Genomic DNA, 15,777 nt, shown 5'->3' on the forward strand with positions numbered 1-15,777 from the left:
CTTGGTGACGACAAGGCAGTGGAACCGAGGGGAAACGCGGTGAAACAAGCACTGCTTAGTGAGTGTGGTCAAGTCAGCAGTAATCCTCTAAACTCATTTTTTTTACAAGGGGCTGACACTGACATCTGACTTCAAGAGGGCAAATGAGGTGAACCAAAGAACTTACTAAACACAAAGTTAGGCTTCTTGATCTTCTTTGTTGAGCCTGACTAATACAGTAAATGTGTGCATGCTGAGATCTGGAAGGAGGCCTGAGTGGGGCGCCTGCTAATGTGGAAGTGGGCGGTGGCACATGAACACAGAAGGACAACAGTTGCTCCTCTGCTTGTTTAATATCACGGGTGCTGGCTCTGTGGGCTTAGAGCTGGACAGGTGACAATGAGAAAGGCGGAGGAGGAACACACAGACAAACATACTAGAAGGAAATAGAGTGAGGTATCTTTTGAAGAGGCACCGGGCCTCTCCAGGGGGAGGGAGAGCGCTCTAGCCATGACCCTCCCATCTGTTAAGCAGACGGACAGAGAGAGTGAACGAGCGAGAGATGAAGGTTGGGGGAGGATGGGGAGAAATGGAGAGGGAGATACAGCACATAGATCTAATGAGCGCTCTGTCTCTTCGTGTCTCCGAAGTGGGAGCTGAGAGGACGATGAGAACATGAACACTCCAGTGTGCACCACAAGGCTCGATTCTAGGTCGCCTCTCTCCCAAGCGTTTAGTCACTAAAAACTAATATACGGCACATGGCACTTTTTCACATTCTAATAGACCGTCTGTGGGGTGCTTGTTAATGTACAGGAGCTGGAACCTGGAAGTAGGTGATAACATAAAGACGGCAACTCTGCATTTAAACAAACGAGTCGAAAGAGATAAAAAAAAAAACATCGGATCACATCCAAAGCAGCTGCACATTGCAGGAAACAGAAAATCATAATAAGAGCAAAAAACAGGAACGGATGTGAAAAGTAAAGAAAAATACAACTGAAATCCAACCTGCCATGTGGAACACAACCAAGCGCTGGTTATGCGCTGAGGGGGGAGTAAGGCGCCTTACTTCTAAACTTTTAATGTAATATCACACTTGGAAAAATCACTTGGAATCACACGTAGTGTTTTGGCTCTTGCAGTATTTGTCTTATTTTTCACAAAAAGTGTTTATATTTGCATTACAGTAAAAGCAGCATCATGTGTTCATTACACCACCTCAGTTATTGGTTGATATCAGTATTGACATGCTGGACAATACGGGATATCGGTAACAATACAAGCATCTCTAATTGTATTATTTTAGCCTATGCGTATCTGGTGATTGTAAAAAGTGGTCCCACGGGTCCTTCATTTTTCACAATTGCACTTTTAGCTTCAAAAATTGACAAAATGACCCTATTATTTCTGTTTAATTGACGACCGGCTTCTATAATTCACAATAACTTCAAAGTGGAGCGGTACATTATTTATTACTACATGAACAAATCCACACAATTAGTCATGTTACTGCTTCTTACAGTGCATGACTTTTCCTGGTGGTCTTAACTCTTGTGAGAACACGCTCCACGAACTCCATTTCCACCAGGCAAGTTACACAGAATCATCTATGCGTTACTTCTGCATTCAGATAATTGTGAGGAGGGATGAAACCAAAAGTAACCTTCCTGTAGTGTAGAATGTAGACTGTCCAGAAGAAATCTGCTGAGGCGGATATTCTTGAATCCTAATTCTCTACAAGTTGTACAGCAAATTGGGGAAGGTCATTTATCATGAAAGGATTGGTGATGTTTTTCTAAGAAAGTTCACCTCAGCGAGCACCGTCTCAGCCTCACGGTATACTGTACATCTGCAACACATTTGGTAATAGCATGTGTCCTAAAATATATATGTATGTGTCTATATAAATATATATATCGCCTGTATCCCCTTATCCTCTGAGGAAGTGTGGTCGTAAGGATTTGAAATAACATATTACTACTACAGTAAGTAAACCTTTTAGGAGGTGTATGGTACATTAAATAAACGCTCTCTCTTTTTAAATAAACTCTCATTTCCTTGAAGAGCGGGGGTGAAGAAAAAAAGAACTTTTATATCATTTTCCAAATGCAATTTGAATGTCAGCACACACTCACCATGTTCTGTTTTTCCTTCAGCATTTCTGCAAAATCATTTTTTAAGGGTTTCCTTTTTATGCATCTGTTGTATCTCTTGCATACGTCTGTCAGTTTACATTTTGGAATTAGCCGTGCACTTGGCACATGCTGCGCCTTAAAGGATTGATGGACAAATGAGAGGATGCGACGAGTCAATGGCCAGGCAGGATGGGAAGAGAGAAAAAAATGTGTATCAGGTGTCTTTGTGCCTCTAATGTCATTACTGGCAGTGACTCATCTATGTGGGACGTAGTGTTCGCCGTCTGTCACAACCAGATAGGTAGGGTGACGAATGGCTACCACTACTACTTCCCTCGTATCCACACACCCCTGTCTTCTTTTCCCTCTAATGTCTATATCTGCTTGGAGTGACCTGAAGCTGGGTGGTAGCCCAAGCGTAGGTGGGCCTCTGTGGCTTTGAATCACAGCAGATATTAGGGCTAATTTAGCATGTTAGCAGCTAAAGAGATTAGCAACATGTACACCCGGGGATTAGTGTGATAGCGGCGGATCATCTTATAATGTGTTCATTCTCCTCAGTAAAGGTTTGAGCTGAACCTGAATTTGAATTTTTGTGTGTATGTGTGTGTTCTTCTAAGAGTAAGATATCGGAATAAAACATATATAAACCTGTCTCTTTCTATTAACTTAAAGTTTATTTGGATCATTAGCGAGACAGGGATGCTCTCAGGCGTCGATTTCTATGAAACTCAGAACTGAGACACCTGACTGTTGAAAAGGATGGCTGGAAGTTTATATACCTACTCGTAACTGGAACAGACGTAAAGGAACAAAACCTACCAGTAATGGCGTGTGTTCACACCAGGCCATATGTACCATATTGGACGAGACTTGTGCTCACACATTTGCAATTTCCCCGACTTATTGTGAGTTGTTGGTATGTTGTGCAAAGTGAATTGCATTAAATAAATGACACGACAATGTAGTTACGGGTGCCTAACCTCTGTTTTTGCATGCAGCTTTCATATGATAAGAGTTTGTCTGTTTTTTTGTACAGTACTGCTGTATTTACTACGTCAAGAGTGTGACTGCTAAATAATCCACCACTAGGCCAAACAAAGTGACAGCAATTTGATAAAGAAAGTGAGAAACACTATCAATCGGGCTGTAATGTATACAGGAAGGACGTCCGCATTAATAATATCTTTTATCCATTTTTCATGTTGAATTATTTCACATTTTAACGCAATAATTATTCTCTACAAAGCTTCATATCATGTCTGGACATAAAACATGCTGTGGTTTAGGTATGAAGCAGGCCCAAGCACAGTACAATTGGCCAAATGCAGCCAATGCCACCCCAAAAGTGCACCTCCCAACTCAAACAGTAAAAAATTCAGTAAAATTGATTGATTCTAATGAGACTCTTCCACTGTTTCCCGTCTTGTGCCACAATTCATCAAAGGCCTATCCCTATCGTCTAAGACGACAGAGAGACAGGAAACCTTGTGGAAGGAAGTGACATCAGCAGACAAAGACAATCAAAGATGCTTCCTTTCCTAAATCTCTTCAAACCAACAACTAAAGACACACCGCTTCCCTTACATGAGGACTGAAGCGGCAAAGCTTAGTAATGAGAATACGGCCAGATGCCGACTTCCCTTTAACCTTTATTTTAACTCCTTTGCTAAAAATATTTCCATGAAGTGACTGTAAGTTATTGTGAAAACACTAACGTGGAAACCCACAAGGCTCGGAAGGCAATTTGTTTATTTTTCCGCCCACAATGTTAGTTATAAATAGAACATTTTCAGGAAGTGATAATAGTGACAATTCAAATAAGATTGAAGCAAACTTGAGTGAAGAGACTGGCACAGGATAAGATCATAGCATCTGTGATAATACAATTATTGTAATTTATCCCATTAATTAAAAACCTGGCTATGTGAAAAGTATTCACTACAGTCGTCCTTGCTACATTTCTCCCTCATTGCATCTCAACTTTTCAAAAATTAATAATTTAATAAATGATCGCTGTTTCAAATTTTTGGCTTCTTACTTCGTCCTTCCCCACTCCTTTTAAAACACTTTCGGTATCTTTTTATATGCTAGAGGTGGCGGCCATATCTTGTCCCTGCAGTGATCCCGTAGCTTGCTTAATGTGGTGTAAACAAAGAATAACAGGAGTGTAACGGTGACTATCGTGGTGTCATTTCATGTCTCATGGTTCAATTACGATTAAATATTTTACATTTAAGTATTTTGTGCCATTTTTGTGGTTGTGCTGTTAAAGCTCTAAAGTTGTAAGACTTGTTGCAGCTGGAGTAAAATAAGTAAAAGCATATCTTTAAAAACTCAGTTATCTTCAGTTATATAAAGGCAAAATTAATTAACTTCAGATCCTTCAGAGAGAAAAAACAGAAAAATGACAGATGATGACAGAAAAATCCCCCAAATCAGTTTTGTGGGGAATAGAGCCCCCGCCCCCACCACCATATTATAGTCTATGAAGACCCCTGTTCTAAAATATATTGAATCGTTAATTCTAAGGTAAACGTGTTGAGTTTTTAAGCGTTGGCTTTCACGTGGGCAGCTGCGCATCTCACTCTGCACCACCAAACAGTGGGGCCACAAGAGGCGCCGTGTAGACAGGTAGTCATCCGTCAGACGCAGCACAGAGACAGGTGAGAGCCATCTTTCCATAGCCTAGTGCTGACTTCCCCAAGGACACAGTGACTTGACACAATGCGTCAGCCTGCCCCTCTGAAAGGAGGCCAAGGGCTGTAAAAGCCACAGCTGCTGGGCCAAAGGCAGACGAGCAGAGGACACACACATAGAAGTGTGTATAGGGGGTAAATGGACGGAAAAAAAACCAACAGAAAATAATTTAGTTTCATTTAATAAGATTTCCTGCGCAAAGAAATGTGTTGTAATGCGTGCTGAATGCGTGTGCAGAATGGCGCTCTACTAGCATGACCATGGTTTCGGTCACCTCTTCCCCTTTTTCTTACTTTCTCTATCTCCTTCCTGTCATTGTTGAGTCATTTAATAATCTCTTACATTGCCTTAAATTAAGACCACAGCTTAATTAAATGTTGCCGGTGAAGACAAGGGATACACACACACACACACACACACAACAACGCATATTTGATGAGATATTGTGATGTGAATGTGTCTTTGTGCACAGGCTTTAATTCCCTGCTTGTCTACTGTGTTCAAAAAACAATATAATGAAACACAAACTAATGCAGTTACCTCTCAGCGAGACAAGCCCGACAACCCCCCCACAGCTCCCCCCACCCCCACAGGAACAGCCGCGAGTCATGTCACTTAGAACACAAAGCACTGACATATTCACCCAATTATGTTCTCTGTCGACTAAGACAATGTCTCCGTATTTTCCGGGGCAATGAGAGTTGTGTATATGGCCGTGTTTTAGAGGTCAATGCTGCACTTATCTCGACCTGAGCCCCTGAATCCCCCCTTCCGGCATGGCCCCTCCGAAACTTAGCACTGTATCATCACCAGACATCATGGTGAGGATGATGATTCCATCACACCCCCAGCCCTGACTCGTCTTGCTTGCTACAGTCTTCTAATCACCCTAATTAAAAGCTTTGTTCATTTAGGAATCTCTGATGACAATTTGTTTCACTCTCCCCCCACAGCAGTGGTGGCTGTGAAGAGAGCAGAATTAAATTTGATCTTCTGACAGCAATTATTAAATGCTCCCTCCTGGCCTCAATTAAGGCCCGCAGGCCAGTGCTAACACGGCTAACCTTCACGCAGCCACAAGGTGCACTTCCTTTTTCTCCATCACCGGCTTCATTTTGTCACCCCTCTCAGCAAAGTACCCTTGCGAGTGCATGTCGGTTGCCTTCAAGGAAACACACAATGTGTATCTTGCAAATTGGCTGATGTGATGAGAATATGTACAAGGATTTCCCTTTTTGGATGTTTGTGGTAACTAAGTCAGCAAGTTGGCAATGGCAGGCCTCCTGGGATTTTTTTCCCCCCTTACTTAATCAGCAAGTTTGAAGTCCATGGTAACTACAAGAGCATCTTTTAACTGTTTATTTTAACTGATAGTGGTCAGCTCAATTGTAACTGTTAGGGGTCTTTTTGATAACGTTGATTATTTGAGGAAAAATTATTATTAAAATTTTTGAAAAACATTTTCCTAAAAACGATTTCCTACTAAATGCTCAATGGACATGGTGTCACAAGTGGAAGTCATAAAATGGGTGTGATGCGCTGAGAAGTACACATTTCAACAAGGATGTCCTTCATTCACTGTAGATTCGACCTTCTGGTGTTTTTTTTCCCTCTCCAGGTCCCTTTGCTCTGTGAGGAAACCGAGTAACCTAGATTATGGCGCACCAAGAGGGGCATGGTGAGACAGGAGGAGGCAGAGACTGAGCAGAGATTAAGGACGGCTTTGAAATGTAAAAAAAAAATAATAATAATGAACATTAAGTGTTCTAATAATTTTTTTGTCCTCTGATATTTGGTGGGTCTTGTGTGCATCATTAAAGAGATTCAAGTGTTTGTTTAAGCAAGCCTGGTGTTGTGTTGCCAGGCGTTGTCCCTTCACCACACGCATACACCCACACACACAACGTTAACATGATACACAAACTACAAGCTCTAAATTCATAATTAATGTCAGTCATAGTCTTTTGTTTCAATCCAAATTGGTTAGTTTCAAGTTGAAAAGTGTAAAAGTGTGTAAAGAGAACAGATATTCTCTACATAACTTGTGTACTTCAGCTGAGGCAGTGCTTTAACAGTTCCCAGGGGAGTGCTGGCGTTGGGGTGTGTGAGGAGAAAGGTTGTCTGGAGTGTGGCGGGCGTGTGGCGGCATGACGGCACCTACAGATCAGCCTCTGTTTAGGGGAGTGGCCCCCACCAAGGCCAAAGCCGGGTTAGACCCAGCCCAAGTCTCTCATTAGTCATCGGCTGGGTGCCTCGCTCCTTTTTGGAGTGGTTAAGGAGGGGGGGTACTGGCGAGGGACTGGCAGCACCAACGTACTCCACTCCCAGCACCATCACAAGGCGACCTCATCAAAGCGAGCACTCGTAATTTGTCACAGAAAGCAGCCAATTATCATATGTTAAGGAGGAGGGGACGGCGGGCTGAAAAAAAAGATAGTTTATGATTAAAGAGTCTGCACAGCTGCACAGAATCAAGATGGCAAAGAGAGGTTTGAAAGAGACCTCAGAGCTAGTAATCTGATAAAGCTTACTGTTACTTCACCCCACGAACGGGGGGGGGGGGGGGGGGGGGTGCACAAGGAGAATGAACTAATGCAGACAAACAAATATCAAATTACCGCCACAAGGCTACGAGCTTTGGCAGAGTGCCTCTGAGCTCAATATATGTGGCTACAATGGCTGCAGTGAAGGCCACTGTATCACATGCAGATGACCCCCGCCCTGTCTAAGCACTACTGCTACTGTTTGACCACATTCTATTTTTAGTCTGCCATTGTGCTTGGCGGCTCCACTAAAACTGCCAGGAATGTTTTTTTTTTTTTTTTGGTAGCAACACAAGAGGGGCAGGTGCACAGGAATTCCTTCTTGTATTGTTTCCTCTCACCAAACCCAAGACAAGTTACATTGTGACTTGTTTGTTTACTTTCAAATCGTCATTCCCGCATGTTTGGTTTCTACCGTGCAACATGCGGTTATTTATGTATGAACGTCTTCACACGCGGCAATGCATTTACGTCGCTGTTATTGTCAATGTTGTCGGGAGTAGGAATATCTTGTGAGAAAAGTCATATGATCGTTTGCCTTGTTGTTGTCGCGTACGGTGGTAGGTTGAATGTATTAGCAGCACACGCCAATGCCATTCTCTTATCTGCCGTCTCGCCGCCATTCCTGTGCCGTGTCTGGGTGCCGCGACTGATCACACGAGCCTGACAAGCCAGCTTGGGTGGTAGTCTGCCGTGGCATCTTTCACTACATGGGTTCAGACTCTTTTATAAAGCAAAACAATAAAGACACATATGGAGGAAGCTTTGAACACATGTTGAGTGATTTATAAATGAGATGCTAAGTTATGGGGAAATCTCTATATATTAAAGGAGAACTGCTGTTTTTTGGAATTTTGCCCATCATCACAATCCTTGAAAAATGAACACATTTATTTCCCTTTTCTGTGCATTATAACACGAGAAACTGAGTGTTATTCTTAGTGTGTTCTTCTTATGAGAAAAATCCAAGACTTCTTTAACAAAAATGCACGTCATTGGGATACACCTATTTAGACTATGAAGCCCTCTAAAAAAAACCTTTAACAACATTGTATCGTTTGATATACATGCTGTGATCATACATTAACACGTACAGTGATGAGATCATGTTAGTTGCAGTATGATTTAAAACACAACCTAAACTTCTTTCCGAGGTGCATTGTTTAACTAGCTCATATTAACTTGTTTTCTTGAGCTAGAATGCACAGAAAAGGGAAAAATTATTTGCTCATGTTTCACACAAGGATTGTGAATGATGTGCAAACGTTTTTGTTTGAATTTGAGTGTTACTACCACAGTTCATAAGGTACACCTGCACAAAATATCGCTAACCCTGAATTGAGCCCAGGTAAGTGGGTGTCCAAAATCCAACTTCCATGTTTCACTATGCAGCAGGTCTTTGTTATTTCTCACAACTAATAAACAAACATAAAAATGATTGTTATTATATATAAAGTTTGCTATTGGACAGTGACAGTATAATTCCATAGTATAGTGAAATATACTATAACATAACAAAACTACCAGTCCAGGGTGTACCCCGCCTCTCGCCTGAAGTCAGCTGGTATAGGCTCCAGCATACCCCCTAGTGGATGGCTGGATAACAAAACATAGTCACATAGTCTTTCAATAGATAGTTATATATATACACGAAACACATATATAACGCACTTGTATTGAATCTCAAACTGCACATGAGTGTCAACTGTTGCGGCCACTGAGAGTTTACAAGCATTAGAGACAAAAATCCACACACAGTGGACAAGAAAGCATGTATGTATAAATCATGACTTTCTTTTTTTCCCCCCTCCTCTTCCTGTCTCTTGCACTCCTATCTTTGCCATCAAGCATCAATCGTTACTTATTTATTTTTCCCCTATTTGGGGAGTAAAGGGTGAGAGTGGAAGAGCAGGGAGTTGTGTTTGGTTCACAAGGTCTCCTCTTTTTTTTGCTTCTGGTTGCATTGAAGGACCTGGCCGCCCGGAGTTCCCCCACCACCATGCACCACTACCATCATCATCACCACCACCACTCAAATCCCTCCGCTATGAGGACAGCTGCATCGTTCACATAACCTCGCTTGCCCCCTCCCAGTCCTCCACCCCCTAGCTAATGATAGCAGAGCATGTCCCCTTTCGCAAGCTTTTTCCACTTTAGACACACATGCACAACAGAATAGTGGGCACAACATACCCCCCCACGCCTTTTTCCTCCCTCCATTTATTTTTCTCATATCACTCAATTCCTTCCCTTTCTCCTCACCCTGAGAAAAATCCCCCTGCCTTCTGACCCAAAGAAGGCCTGAGAATGTGAACACACACACACATAACATGATGCACACCCCCCCTTTGACTCCATACTGTTTTTTCTCCCTGTGTTCACCCCTCACTGCAAGTGACCTGCATCACAGCTGTGTGTGGGAACTTCCGTAGTGGAGTGTGTGAACGCATGTGTTTGCATATACCTGCACACTGCATGTGTCATCTTATGAGTACATATTTCTATTGAGTGTGTGTGCATGCGTGTGTGTGTGTGTGTGTGTGTGTGTGTGTGTGTGCATGTGTGAGACAGATTGAGGAGGGGGTGGGTGCAGCGCTGGCTTCTGTAGTTCCTACTGTGCATTATAGCAAATAACCAACACATTACACGTGTACTTAACCAAGGGGAGCTGGTGAGCACTGGGAGCTAATCCCTGTTATCGTTCCAAGCGCCTCTTCCCTTGATTTAGGGAAGAGGAGCCCAAGATGGTTAGCTCCACTGTGAGGAGGCGGCAAAAAAAAAGAAAAGAGAGTAAGCGTTAACTTCCCACATACTATCCCTTCTCACTCACTCCTTTCACGCTCCTGCTACCCTCTCTTGCCTTCTTCTCATTCCTTCTCCCTGTGGATTCTGCACTGCTCTTCCTTGTTTTCGACCATCTCTCAGAACTGGGTCATCGACAGGCAGCATTTTGAAGAACATGGGAGGGAAGAAGAAAAAGAGAAAAAAAAGTGTGTTCTTCTTATGAGAAAAATCCAAGGCTTCTTTAACAAGTAGCCTGCTTATCAAATTAAGCTGTCAAGTACATTAATAACAGGCAGCTCAATTCCCCTCACAGAAAGAGAGAAAGGGGAGGGGAGAAGGGTGCATTCGAAATAAAGAATGATCTCTCTGAGGCTGTGTAAAGAAACACAAAGGGCACTAATGATTTTCACGGGTTCCTGCCTCTCTGTATATTTCTCTTTCTCAGGTCAACTCTTAATATTTATTATTGCCATCCATTTTTCGGGTGGCCCAGCAGGAGAGTGTGACTCATTTAAAGCGCATGTGAAGCAAAATATGAAGCAAAGACAGAAAGTTAACACCTAGCCGTGCAAATGGCAGGGAGGAAATAAAATCAGGAAAATCAGGAAATCATGTATTTCCTTAAATAGGATTCTGCGCTCCAATACAAGTCTCAATTAATCCCCAGGAAAAATAAACTTGTGGCGACTGTAATTACATGAGTTCATATATTCACAAGATTTAACGGCTGAGCATTGCTAACCAAAACAGCAGCGCCTACCGAGGCAAGCGAAGTCTCAATAGCTGAATTAAAAGTTTTATCCGCTGCCAATCACATGTGAAATGCACAGTGTAAAAATTATCATGTGCTTTTGTCCAGTCTGTCTTGGGTTTTTTATCCTCTATAACAGTCCTTTTAAACTCCAGTTTAGTTTGACTTGATTATAGTGGAGTATATAATAGTTTAACAAGTATCTTAATTAATTTTTTTCAAAGTATGCAAAATTATATATATTATTATTAATTATTAAAATTATATATATATATATAATATAACTTGATATTCAAATTAAAAGGAATTTTAACAAAAAAATATGCCTCCTCATCCTTGTCTGGGTCCCATGGAGTTGAGTAGATACATGCACATATGTGACAAAACCAGAGCTCCTGTGACATCGACAGCAAAAACCTATGTTGGATTTTTTTTCAACCCCAGTCACTGATGATTTTCTCACACCCTCATCCTGTTTGCATGGCTCCTGAGGGGGTTGCTCAGAGCAGGCCGGCTGTGGATGGATGAAGCACGCAGGCTCTGGGAGCGAGGCCGGAGCCACGACAGGTATCTCCCACACTTCCTCTGCTATTTTTAAAACCATGAGGCCAGCGCATGGCCAAAAATAAGTCATAGGCCATTTTTATCCCACATGATAGAGGCAACTCCCCTTGGCTCACTCACACAAACACACACACAGTGCCAAAAAGTTAACAAGCAAAGTGAGGGGGGGGCACTAAACAATGGAAGTGTCACTCTACTGAGCATGCTCAAAAACACAAGCACCAGACACAAGTCAATATCAAGGCTGGGCTATTTCTGTAGAGAGCACTATTTAGGAAGTGTGGGCTGGGTGCCAGTATTCTACTCACTATCGTCTGGGCGCTATACAATCCTCACCTCTTTCCTCTTTCCTCTCTCTCACCCACTCCTCACCCTTTTTCCATGCACCAGACCCTCACTTCATTGTCAGCTCTCTCGCTGAGACTTCTCCTACAAGGTTATTTGTTTTTCCACCAGGTCGAACCATAGCGCCAGCCAGGTGAAAGCATCTCAAAGACAGTGAAGAGAGATAGAGCGAGGCCCCCACTCTGGCCAGCAAGGCTTGAAGTGAAGCGTGGGGCTGGAGTTTCAAACAAAGTGCCCCCTCATTCATTATACATGCTACTGCACTGAAAATCTTCTTCCGCAACACCATCTCTCCTCCTTTCGCTCCATCTTCCTGCTCCTCTCCATTTTCTTTTCTTCCTCTCACTTCAGAAGCATCCATAAAGTATGAATAAAATTAATGACATCACAAGCAGCACTTTGAAAGAATCGGGGAAAAGACATGCGTCACAGTCCTAAAAGAGCCGGACCAATAGGAAAAAAGCAATATACTGTAAGGGGAGTATGTTAGAGTATATTAGTGTAAACTTTTTTCTATAGTCATGCACAAAGGCAAAAGGTTGCCTTACATTGTGGGAACGGCCCACATGACACTGGAAAGGCACACTAGTGTGGACTTTGGAGGTTTGAAGCCTCTTGTTCAACGAGAACAGTGCTGAGTGTTTTTTTTTAATGCCCCCAGAACGTATTCGGTGTGAACAGCATTTTCAACAGTGCACAGTTGAAACGTTCTAATGTGACTTAGCACTGCCCATCAGCATGGATTTATTAAGAATTTGTGAGACACTGGAAGCAGAAAACTTGAGTCATTTTTCTTCCCACTTTGGATCTATGTGTCAACACAAGATCGTCTAAAAATACTCGATAGCAGAAGCGGCGGTGGCGTCGGCGATGCAGATTGCGGCAGCCCGGTAAGGAGAGGCTTCAGATGGATGCAAGCTTCTACACAGAGCCATCTCTGTGCGTCTCACCGGACTATCCCGCCGAATGACTCTGCTATGTCGCAGGCATGACAAAGATAAATTACAATGACTGGATTTTTTTTTCATGCATATGTTCATTTTATGCAACTGGGTGTAGTCCAAGTGTCTGCCACATTAAAGGGGAACTGGTTAAATGGTTCCACAGGTGGGCCCCCTTGTGTTTTATCATGGCGCATGCCTAATGCTAGATTGTAGTTGTAATGTATCTAAATGGATAAACACACGTGGTAGTCCTAGATAAGGCTGCCAACATTTCACTTCACAAGCTCTCAGCAAAATGTTTAATTTCACAGGAAGGGAGTCAAAGCGTTTGAGAGAGTTGTGAGGAAGTTAATTAACTAGCATTTGTATCTGGATGCTGATTCTGTACAGTTCAATATTTAGACAAAAATGTACAAACTTTCCTCCACTCTAAATGTTTCCCTTTGTCTTATCGTTCACTCCCAACCCCTGCAAGTCTGCAACAACTCCCCGCCTCTCTCCCTGTCCAAATATTTCAGGGAGCTGGCCTCAAGCATGGCGAGGTGTTTCGGGTGTCTCTTTATAGGTGGGCTACAGCTGACGTTACCATTGTGTGGTCAGCACACGGCTGCTGCCTGCAGACCACCCAGCAGGCTGCTGCCGCCACCATCGTGACCGACAGGCCAGGCAGGAAACAGGAAACAGGAAGGAGGAGGCAGAACATCCTGTTCAACTAGATCGTCCATTACAACATCACTACGGCATCATTTAAAAAAAAATATTTTTTAAAGGAGAAATGATTGAACTATGAAACTAAGAAATATGCTTTCCTTTTTTTCACTTTGCCTTTTCAGACCCTCAAATACTTTTCTTTCAGGAAAATGCAGTTTGATTGTGAATACACATCACCAAAAACCTCACACGACTGAGACAAAAAAAACAAAACAAAGGCATAAACATTCAGATGTGCAAACAGAGACAAGACACAAACACACACACACACACACACACACAAAGAGACAGGCAAAAGCACAAAGAAACACAGCAAACACAAAGCAGGGTGCAGCCAAAAAGGAAAAAAAAGACTTTACGGAGAAAATATTCTAAAGTGTGTTTTACAATACAATTAAACATCAAAGGCTGATCTATTCCGCTGTGATCTTTAACACCCCAGTGAACAATCCCCCCCCCCAAACCAACCCACAAACACACATACAACACACACTAACACAAACACTGCTGAGCATCAGCGCTAATTACTAGAGAGACAGAAAAAAAAAATCAGGACATATTCAAATGTACGCATTCACCATAAAGCACTCAATGTTTTTTTTTTACTTGATGTGTTGTATTTCAAAAGTTTCTGAAGTAAGAGCAACTAGAGTGAGGGAAGACTAAATGATAGATTTTAATGTATGCATGAGTGAGTTCAAGTGTGATACATTCCATTAGTACAATAAATATGCAATAATAAAAGTCAGGCTGGCCTTGTGAACACATAAGCCCTTGAGTTATCCTGAAACTTCTACATTTCTTTAAAGTTCCCGTTAGTGCGCTACATTTAGCAGATAATTATACAAGGTGTGTCTTTATATGATTTACTCTTTAAATCATGATGGTTTCTCTCCATTTGACTCCTATATCACCTTCTCCTTTGAGCCAAAGGGCAAGAAGTCCAATTACTGTACTTTGATATCTCCCGCCACATTTTTCCAACCTGCAATCTGCAAATGAGCATTCTGCTGATGGTTAACTGAGCAAACTCTGCAAAACCCCTTCCAAAATATTTGAAACACCATGGAGGGAGAAAAAAATCCCTTTAAAGCATAGCAAAGGGGCCTGTTAAATTATTTGCTTAAACATGAGCGCCTGTGATGTTTCTATGAAGCAAAATGTTTTCATAGATCTGGTTTTCCATAAGGAGTGGATCCTGAAATGTGCCTTTTTTTTCTTGACAGGATTACAAGTCTATGTGGTACACTTGGCAGATTTTTTTCATGTGATATTAAAAAGAAACGATACACTCTGGGGCTAATCCCCAATTTAGAAAACATTAATGTTGAGAATGAAAATATTACCAGTAACACCAACGCTTGTATGCACACACTGATCACTCTGCACACAACACACACACAGTGTTTCCTTCCTTTAAGTAAAGCCTCACTGAGCCCCTAGTGTACAGCAAAGTGCCCTGACAATCGGCTCAATGCCCCGGCCAATCACATGGACACGTGACCCTCTAATCCTTCACTGAGAGGGGCAAGTGTGTGTTGTCATTGTTGGTTTTGTGAATCAACGCCCAAAATCCCACCTGATTTGTCAAGAGGGAAAAGAGAGGAAACAAAAAGCGAAGCAAAGACGGTGTCGTGTGTGTAACTGTATGTGAGCATTTAAGGTGGACAGGGCATCCTTTTTGTGTCTTGGTATGTGCATGTGTACTTGCACGGGGTTCTGAGATTACAGTGCTTGGCTGACAGAGTCCACAGCGTGTAATCGTGGGTCCACATGCAAGCACTCACCTTGCTCTGAGGAGATTAACCTAACCTAAGTCCGGAGAGAGCAACAGGCCAGACAGGACAACTTCATTGACCATGGTCACTGGATACTTATCTTACATTAAAAAACACAAGCTAGTCAAAGGACTTCATCTAAATTGATTCTCTGGGATTTAAATAAAATATTTTGTAATTGCTGTGAAGTAGAGAATAAAATAACTTTGACTTGTATGTGTTGTCTCATATTTTGTATAAGGGACTTTCAAAAAAGGTATAATTGTTCTTGCTGTAATTACGGCTCATACTAATTGAATTAAGAATCTGAATGAAGATTTTATTTGCTGTTAAAAATTAATAATATGTATAAAAGATAAGTGTAAGCGTGAATACGGTTCTATGACGGCTGTAAATTTAAACCAACTGCTGTGTTGGTTTTGGAATATACAGATTTACATTTCTCATCAAAAACCTGGTGTGATTGTTTTTAAATACAAATAAATATGTCATTTTTGAGGCTGCAACCAGTGAAAAATGAGGCAGGTTAACAGAGGTGTC

The 15,777-nt window shown here is 42.0% G+C and overlaps 1 protein-coding gene across 4 annotated transcripts in view; it reads right to left on the bottom strand.

The window, feature by feature from the left end:
- mef2cb (myocyte enhancer factor 2cb) overlaps positions 1 to 15,777 on the bottom strand; it is a 71,658-nt gene that overhangs the window by 41,551 nt on the left and 14,330 nt on the right. For 3 of the 4 annotated variants that reach the window (XM_058072142.1, XM_058072144.1, XM_058072147.1), the window contains 2 exons: positions 10,221 to 10,287; positions 10,020 to 10,117 (listed from right to left, as the gene is read on the bottom strand). The exons of the other annotated variant lie outside the window; for it this stretch is intronic. In XM_058072142.1, coding sequence (XP_057928125.1) covers positions 10,020 to 10,117; positions 10,221 to 10,231 — 109 coding nt within the window. In that variant the 5' untranslated portion in view covers positions 10,232 to 10,287. The remainder of the gene's footprint in view (positions 1 to 10,019; positions 10,118 to 10,220; positions 10,288 to 15,777) is intronic. 4 annotated transcript variants of the gene reach the window in all.

The sequence above is a fragment of the Doryrhamphus excisus genome, chromosome 4, assembly GCF_030265055.1.
Source record: "Doryrhamphus excisus isolate RoL2022-K1 chromosome 4, RoL_Dexc_1.0, whole genome shotgun sequence".
In the NCBI taxonomy this organism is placed as follows: Eukaryota; Metazoa; Chordata; class Actinopteri; order Syngnathiformes; family Syngnathidae; genus Doryrhamphus; species Doryrhamphus excisus.